An 8,808-nucleotide genomic window follows, 5' to 3' on the forward strand; every position below is an offset into this window, starting at 1 on the left:
GGAATGAGGGCTCCTTGGAGCAGCTCATTCCAGGGCTGGAACAGAAGAAAAAAAGCACAAAATGAGCCTGTAACATTCTGGTGTTTACGAGCAAAGGTATTCAAGAGCTGAGAGAAATTAACTGAATGTAAGTCTGTGGTCCCAGACCCTGACCCCAGGATTAGGAGGACTTCAAGTTCAAGTCCAACCAGGGTGACAACGTGCCTCAGAAAAATAAAGTTTACATTCAAACAAATGAAAGTGTAGTTTTAAGTTACAGTTTTAAACTGTTTTAAGACTGACTCTGAAACTGAGTGATACTATTTCATGTGGGTTTTCAGCAGAAAGTACAAACACGCTGTTGAACGCTTTCTCTATGAGGGGGGCCAATTTGAAAGAAGGCACACAAATACATAAAGCAGGCTCAAAGTAAGTTCATGAACATGGAAAGTTGTTTAATAACAGCACACTTAAGTTACACGTCTGAAGATACAACAGTCCTACAAGGAGGCTTGCATCAGGAGGAGGTTAGCACAGGAAGCCTCATGGAAGGAGAAGGAACAGGGTGCACCTGGAGTCGGTGTGATGGGACAGTTTGGTTGAGAGTAGGTGATCAGAAAGAAAACTGGCTTTTAAGTACAAAATACGTGTACAGATGATCAACAATGGCTAGGAAAACAGAACTATTATATTTTTAGGCAGTTTTTCAAATTCAGTCCCCTGTTCTGAGTTATCCATTACCTAGCATGGCTCCAAGCACACCATTTTATCATTAAAGTATGGATTTCATAAAACTGACAGTGGCACTGCTCTAGTTACAGCTGCAACTTTTCTAGGACATAATTTCACTTTGTTTAAGCAAGAATTCATTAAAGAAGCTATAAATAACTTTTAAATATTTAGCTGTGAATAGAGGGTGGACTGGGGCTGATGGCTCATTTTAGTCCTAATGCAGAATGCTTTTTAAAAGCTACATTTTAGCATGCATCAAGCGAATGATCAACATTTACACTGCAATGGTCAACCTGAAGCTGAATGTCGCTTTGAGGAGTTTGGCTACAAGTACATACAATAATTCATTTTTATTTTTTTACTGGTCACAAAGCAACCTTGAAGAATGAAAATGTGAGGAGGATTGAAACATAAAACAAAAACAGAACTTTAAAAAAATTTTAAAGCATCTAGCAAACTTTTCTCTCCCAAAGAATGCCAGTGAAAACTGTATATATGGGAAGAAGAGGTGCTTGTGGGACTTTAAATTCTGTCGTGTGGCCTGTATAGCATGTACACAAATCAAAGACATTTTATACACAATTCTAAAGCAGGAAGTTCACAACATTTTAGAAACCAAGTTTCATAAAAATTTTACTTCCAAAAAAAAAGTTGTACAAAATATTATTCTTCTAGTCAAATCTTCACAAAGAGTTTATGTAGCTTTTTGCCTTAAAGATTACAGTACGACATTCTAAGGAAGAATTTTTCAAAGAACCATCTAGCTGTGAAACCTACAAGAAATGTAGATTTTTGTAAAGTGCCTTTAAAATGTAAAAGCAAGTAATATAATTGTTAAATCTATTTGAAAACTTCAAAGTTTCTTTAACATGTCCATATGGAAAGCACAACACCACAGCTGGTACAAAACTGCCTGTGTTTAGTTGAAAACACAAAAACAATATACAACAGTATTCTTTGAAAAGTAACTCAAAATGCTATTCCTGCATCCTAAGGCCAATTAGACAGTAGTCACAGAATTAACGAAGCCAGCAGCACATTACAGCACTCAAACATTTACTTTGACTTTCCCAATGCCACTGTTAAAGGTGAGAGAACTCTGCCCAGTCAAGCAGGACACCTTCCCAACTCCATGGCCGAGTCTGCCTCGCGTGCTAAAGTGCAGCTGGCGCCTCTAGCTTCTCTGCTGCAATCGGGCAGCTCTGAACTTTGAAACCCTCTTTGCAGGTTCCTCCGATGCTTCTGATGGAACTTCTTTTCGCTCTGGGATGGTGGGTAGGGCATGATGAGCAATGGCTGAGTGTGGTGCTAGGGAGGGTGATAAAAATTCTTTTTCTATTACAGTTCCAGAAAAAGCCTGTAAGACAAAAGTGTATATGGTGTTAAATATACCTTAGATGCACACAAAAATCTTTACCCTCCATTACCAAGACTTTTTTAAACTAAAGTAAAAAAGAATTTTTGATAATAAACATCAAAATATTGTTCAAAGAAACCAAGAAACACTAAGAGGCAGAGACAGGTAGATCTCTGTGAACTCAAGGCCAGATTGATCTACAGAGGGGGTTCCAGGGCTACACAGAGAACCCCTGTCTAAAACCCAAAAACAAAAACAAAAACAAAAGAAAGAAAAAAGATGTAAAACAACAACAATAAAGAAGATATAAAGGGTGTCTTTTGTCTAGGAACACAAAACATGACAAACACTAAGTCCCCCAAACACACACTTCATTATCTCCAGCTCTCTGTGAAACATCACTAAATGCAGAAGCTACAAGGGCATGAGAGGCAGGCTTCTGTCCAACCTCCCTTGCTTCCCTGCTGCCTGACAGGCAAAAGCTGAGTTTCACCAATGCTGACATCATTTCTTTTAGGGGCTTATTTATTCAAGATCTTTATTGCCCTTTGCCTCAGTAAAAACTAAAAAATGAAGGTGCTAAGACTAATGTGACTCAAAACAGCTTTAAACTTAGTACAATCAATCCAATAAATCAGACGTGTCACCAAAAACAAAAAAAGGCTCTTTTATTGTGGCTGAGTGTTTGGGAAACTTTATCTAATGAAAGCCAACTATGTTCAACTGAAATGAGACTAAGTGACATACAAATCACCAGAGTGTCTTGACATGTCTTTTTATATCAAGAAAAATGAAGATCACGGAATCACGTTTTTAAACCTGTTTAGTATTTGGAACCTCTCCCCTCCTCAGAACTATAACATAAAACTGGAGACTAAAATGTAAAGAACGAGCCTGTGAGCTAAGAAACGGAGAACTAAGATGTGTACCTCAGACACTCCTGAGGGCAAAGGCTTCTTGGGGTGGTTCTCTTGGAGTTCCTCCAAACTGCTCCCGCCGGCCTCGGGCCCCGCAGCCTCCTCGGAGCTAGTGCTCCGAAGCAGCGCCCGGCGGTCGTCCACATCCGCAGCGCTGCTCTCACTCGTGTCGCTGCACACGCTGTTCTCTCGGCTTCGAGACTTCAGGATTGACTTCCGAGGAACGTACTCTCCATTCACGACATCCACAAAGACTCTAAGCATTCAAGAAACACAACTTCATTTTAAGGGCTCATAACTGAGAAGAACTTTACAAAAAATGTCTCAATTTCTTTCCCATAAGTTAACCTACGACTTGTTTCTGAGACGTTTGTTTGAGACAGGGTCTCATGTTGCCCAGGCTCCTTACTCCTGGTTCTGCACCCCCACCTCCCAAGTGCTGGAATTACACGGCTCGCCAAACTCCATTCAGTTTTCTTGCTAAAATGTCTTCTCTAAATGTCACATTCAGAGTAAGTTTACAACTACACTGAATGTACCTTATGTTACTTTCAAAGCTGAATTTCGGACCCAATAAAATACAGCATGTTACTTATAACAGGTTGGATTTGCCAAAAAAAAATTTGTATACACCTACTTCAAAACACCAGGAATTTTCACCAGTTTGCAAATTTGGGTGATAAAATGGTCAGCATTTCAAACTGGACAGAGTAACTGCTCCCTGCTATGACAGGTGAATGAATACAGGACAAGCTCATGACAGTTATGGCAGACAAGTTTAACAAGGAATACCAGCTTCCAACTCTCCAGTGACTTACAAAGAGGACAAAGGAAGAAGCCACCCAGTACCCAACTGTTCAGAAAGCTGTGTGGCAAGTGGGCTATCCATCTCTCAGTGGAGCCAGCAGACCAACTAAGTCTTTGTTGGGCACTTCCGAATCAGCCAGGCTCCTGCACACTAGAAAGAAAGGAAAGATCCACGGGTAGCCAAAACCATCGCTTACCTGTAAATATCAGCAGGACTCCTGATCGCAGGCAGCTCATGGGTAGCATGGCTGCCACCACCACTCTTTCGCTTCCGTTTGGCTTCCTCTTTCTTCTCACTAAACTTTAAAGTAGTATTTTTCCCAGTATTTATTCGAACCTAAAATTAATTCACAAGGAGAAAAAAAATTAAAAACTTTCAAAAATAATCAAGTTCCACAGTAAAAGAAATAAACCACATAATTATCAGCAAGAGGCCCTGCTGAAACTTTTTGGCACTGAAATTATGTGTGTGATCAAGTCTGACTCTTGTCACATTTCCACAACACCACATCTTCCTCAACAGCCAATCCCAGCACCAGTGTCTTTACTACTGTATGCAAAGCAAAATACATTTCAACTAAAGTCCACACTAACTATAAACTTCACCTCCTTGGCCTTCACCTTACATGCATTTGTGGCTTAATCCATGTGCTGCTAGCCTGAGTCACAAGTGCAGTAGCAGATAACACTGAACTGTCTAAACTGCTTAAATACTGCTAACTTCAGGAGGAAAAAAACAGACTAAGAAAAAGCTAAAAGTGCTCAAGACAGTAAGCTGCTCTTCTGTGATGATCCAGCATTTATGCCACACTTTCCATAACAGTCCTTCTAACAGTGTTTGCATACCTGGCTTTATCTAAATAAGAATAAGAAAAAGTCTTAGAGAGAGAGAGAGAGAGAGAGAGAGAGAGAGAGAGAGAGAGAGAGAGAGAAAAAGAAAAGAAAAAGAAATCAACAATGCTTCAATTTCAACTGTTCCCATAGAAATTCCAAAGAGCCTTTAGCTTAATATATTAGAATTAAGAAAAAAAATACATATAATTATTTCACTTTCTAAAAGGGTAGAGATAACTTAAATTGTAAGAAATAAGTAAGCATTAAGATTTCTCCTTACACAATAATCAAATACTGCAGACTGCCCTACTGACCAGCAGGGAGCCTGTTTGCTGCTGACCAGCTCTGCCTTATAGCCCCTCAGTTTCCCTAAAGCATACACCCAAGCCCTCAGCACAGTGCACAGTGAGGGAAGAGGGTAAGGGTGGAATGATGGTAGCTCACTCTTCACCCACAACTAGTCCTCTTTTGCCCATTTTAAATATTTCTACAATCAGGTATGGAAGAACAAAAGCTTTGAATACTAAGCAAAGTTTGAAAACAATGGATCACAAGAACTCTACAGTTAATATCAGCTCCAAAATCTAAAACTCTAAACCCACTTTACATATCTAATTTGTCCAAAAAAAAAAAAAAAAAAAAAAAAGGACCCAGTTTTTATCCCTCAACCCAAGTTTTCCTTGTTGTTCAGGATAACAGTACTCATTTGACCCTACATAAAAATAACCTGGTGCCCCCTCCCCCAAAACCACCTTTGTCTTGAAGCCATTTTCAGATCTGAAAGCAAACTAAAAGAGAGCCCTGGCATACATAAGGGCAGGTGAAACTCAGTCACTGTATTCACGAGTGCATTTAGTGGGCCTTCTGAGAATGACAGACCGCCATCACTAACTAATTATTGTTTTTCTTTTAAGCTGAAGCGGTAGGATAAGACGTGCTTTTCCTGTTTGATAGTATTAACAATCTTATGTTAGCGTTATGGCATTGATGACATTTAATGACTATAAAGCTATGAGTATACAAACCCTTTTAGGTTCAACAGTATGAGAGAAATATATTGTTGGTATAGAATTATCTGCTGAAATAGCATGGTCACTTTCATTATCATCATCTTCATCTTCTTCTTCATCTTCTCCATCTTCTTTGTTGCTGTGGTAAGAATTTGAGCCATTCACTGGATAGTTCAGACTATAGGTCTGACCATTGGGGAGTCCTGCATTTCCAGCATGCCTTTTACAGCTGCTGGGGGCAGAGGAGTCTGTCACTGGAAACACCACATTCACACCTGTCTCTTGATTTTCCTTTTCCTCCTCAGAAGACACTGTGTCTTCTCCATTTGCAATCACAGTATCAGGCTTACTAAGTGAAGAAAAGAAAATATGAATAAGAACAAAAAAAATACAGACAATAGAAACAACAGCTCTTACAAATCTCAGCAGACTGTAGCTACTCAAAACATAAGAACTCACAGGACACATGTTTATTTTTATCTCTGAACATTGGCCAGATGTAGCATAAATACAATCTAAGAAATTTGGCAGGGATGATGGTTCTCATTTTTAATCCCAAGTCTCAGGAGGCAGGCAGATCTATGTGTTCAAGGCCAGCCTGATCTACAGGACAGCCAGGGCTACACAGAGAAACCTTGTCTCAAAAAAAAGAAAAAAAGAAAAAAGAAAAAGAAAAGAAAGGAGTGAAAGAAGGAAGAGGGAGGGAGGGAGGGAGGGAGGGAGGGAGGGAGGGAGGGAGGGAGGGAGGGAAGAATGAACACGCGCGCACACACACAGGTTAAAGAAATAAAAAGGAAATTTCTAGGAGGGTGCCTCCTCTATTTCCCAAGACCACTCCTACCTGCTACACAAGAGTTCTAAGCTCATGCACTCTTTCTCCCCACCACCACCTCCTTCTCTTTTTCAACCTATAAATCTATAATAAAGCGTCTAAAACTAAAAAAGAAATTTTTAAAAATAGAAGCTCTATTTTTAAGACCAGAAATTCATCCTCCATACCCACAAACCATGATACACTATTATTTTCTAATTTTGACCTCAGAAATTTGTGTAATAGCATGGACTGGGATTTTGTAAGATAAAAGATTTCTACATGTGCATATGAATGTATATTTACACACAAATGCACATTTATCATGCTTCATTCCATAAAGGATCTGAAGACCTTATAAAAATAACCAAACTAAAAATGCAACAGAAGTGAAATGACATCATGCAAAAATAGAGGGAATCATGACTAAGACTCCTAAATCCAGCACTGGTTTTTAAAAATGAAATAGCTAGAAATAATGAAAAAAATGAAATAGTTAATCAAAAGGACATAGGTGAAATGGTAGGGGAAAGTCATTTTCATTTTATGTCCTATTTTTCACAGAAACTATTATATATGGTACATCATTTAAGCAAAATAATATAGGACTTCTGTAGTAGCAAGTGTCATATAGCACTCTGACAATTCTAAGTGAGTGCTTATGCCTGTCTCAAATAGCAGTTTGGTGAAGCTTGTCATACATAGACCCACCTGACCAGATTACAAATTGCCTGTTCAATAAACAGAAAGTTTGTAAATATAATACAAGGACAAACATTTTCAGTATCAAATTTAAATTCAAAGCCATTTTTTCTTTTTAACAAGTCACTGGAGCATAGAGCATTATCCTGAGAAAAGTATAGAATTATATCACTTAAAATTTGTTATTTCGAAATGGTAGCAATGGCACTGTAGAATGCTTGTCTTGCAGGACAGAAGAACTTATTCAATCCCCAGTACCTCAAAAAACAAACTTTGGTCACTTTTAAGTTTTTGTTAGTATTAATGTAATCACTGACTATCAAGAATAATTACTTCATTATATATCATATATGATATATGGGTAACATGGAGATTGTGATTTTTCAGTGTAGGTATTTACATAAAAGGAAATAGTCTACAAAAATATTCACGTAAGGGCAAAAGGACTGCTGACCCTTCTACAGTTTTCTGCAGTGTCTTCAATGAGTACACACCATCTTATAAATGACAAAAGTACATATTCTCTTGGAAAGATAATCTGTCATTAAGCACCTTTCAAGTTCACCCAGCAACTCTTCTTGTCTCTCCAGCTCTTCAAGTCGAGCCCACAGTTCATCATCATCAAATGTATCCTTGGATTTTACACCATTTTCAAAATCTGCTTCAAAAATATCTGAAGTTTTTGGTTTGGAATGAGGTTTATGAGCAATTCGTTGTTTTCCTATTTAAAAAGGAAAAGACACGACTGTTAGTCTACATGAGTAGACTAACATGTAGTCAATGACTACAGCTGATGAAGCTGTCTTTTGGTTAAAGTGTTGTAAAAGATAGGGCCCTTCACAAGTGCAGCTCAGCGTCCTGAACCTGCTCAGTCACCCTGTTCAAAGAGTAGTCACGATAGCAGTGGAAAGAGTTTCTGTAGGGCTTCAAAACCACACTAGTGCAAAGTCACGATGCAGAATCTGCCCAAGTAATATCCACTCGCCATCCAACTCAAGAGGTCTATTTATGAGAGTGATATAAAACGTCCTGCCATGGGATACTTCAAACCCTAAGGCACTGCGAAGAATACATACCCCAGGAGAAATTGATAGAGGCTAATCTCTGGAAAGTTCTATTATAATTTTATATATGAACAATACTGTCTTTTAAATTGCTTTATTTTATTTGCAACTGTCATGTGGTGGCAGGAGATAGATCAAATATGAAGGCAAAACTATCTGCTTTTCATTTAAAAACAGATTTTTCTTAATAAAGCAAATTAAAGTTTTGAAGGCGGTAATGAGAAGTCTAAAGTATGAGATTATGAAATTTTGTTCTACCAGATGACCTCAACCCTATCTGTCTTATGTTCAAATTCCCATCTCAAATAACAAATAAGCTTTTATGTAAAATGTGACACATATCCAGAAGTTTTCCTCTTTTTCCTTCTTTCTTTTCCTTTTCCTTTTTTTTTTTTTTTAAAGACAGGGTCTATGTAGCTCTAGATGTCCTGGAACATATTAATATATAAACCAAGCTGGCCTCCAACTCACAGATTCATCCTGCCTCCACTTCCGAAGTGGTGGGATTAAACACCCATGGCTGACTGACCTAAAGGTTTCTAAATTTAAAAACACTGAAACTATAGGTGATTGGCTCATTCTTCCAGCAGTAGTA

The 8,808-nt window shown here is 38.4% G+C and overlaps 1 protein-coding gene across 1 annotated transcript in view; it reads right to left on the reverse strand.

Annotated features, from left to right (window-relative positions):
* Positions 1-409: 409 nt before the first annotated feature.
* Uri1 (URI1 prefoldin like chaperone) overlaps positions 410-8,808 on the reverse strand; it is a 57,935-nt gene continuing 49,536 nt past the window's right edge. Inside the window, exons 7-11 of the mRNA XM_034518175.2 lie at positions 7,702-7,870; positions 5,652-5,985; positions 3,990-4,129; positions 2,998-3,241; positions 410-2,068 (exon numbers count right to left, since the gene is read on the reverse strand). Of these exons, the coding sequence (XP_034374066.1) occupies positions 1,886-2,068; positions 2,998-3,241; positions 3,990-4,129; positions 5,652-5,985; positions 7,702-7,870 (1,070 nt within the window). The 3' untranslated portion in view covers positions 410-1,885. The remainder of the gene's footprint in view (positions 2,069-2,997; positions 3,242-3,989; positions 4,130-5,651; positions 5,986-7,701; positions 7,871-8,808) is intronic.

The sequence above is a fragment of the Arvicanthis niloticus genome, chromosome 1 (assembly GCF_011762505.2).
Source record: "Arvicanthis niloticus isolate mArvNil1 chromosome 1, mArvNil1.pat.X, whole genome shotgun sequence".
NCBI classification, from domain to species: domain Eukaryota; kingdom Metazoa; phylum Chordata; class Mammalia; order Rodentia; family Muridae; genus Arvicanthis; species Arvicanthis niloticus.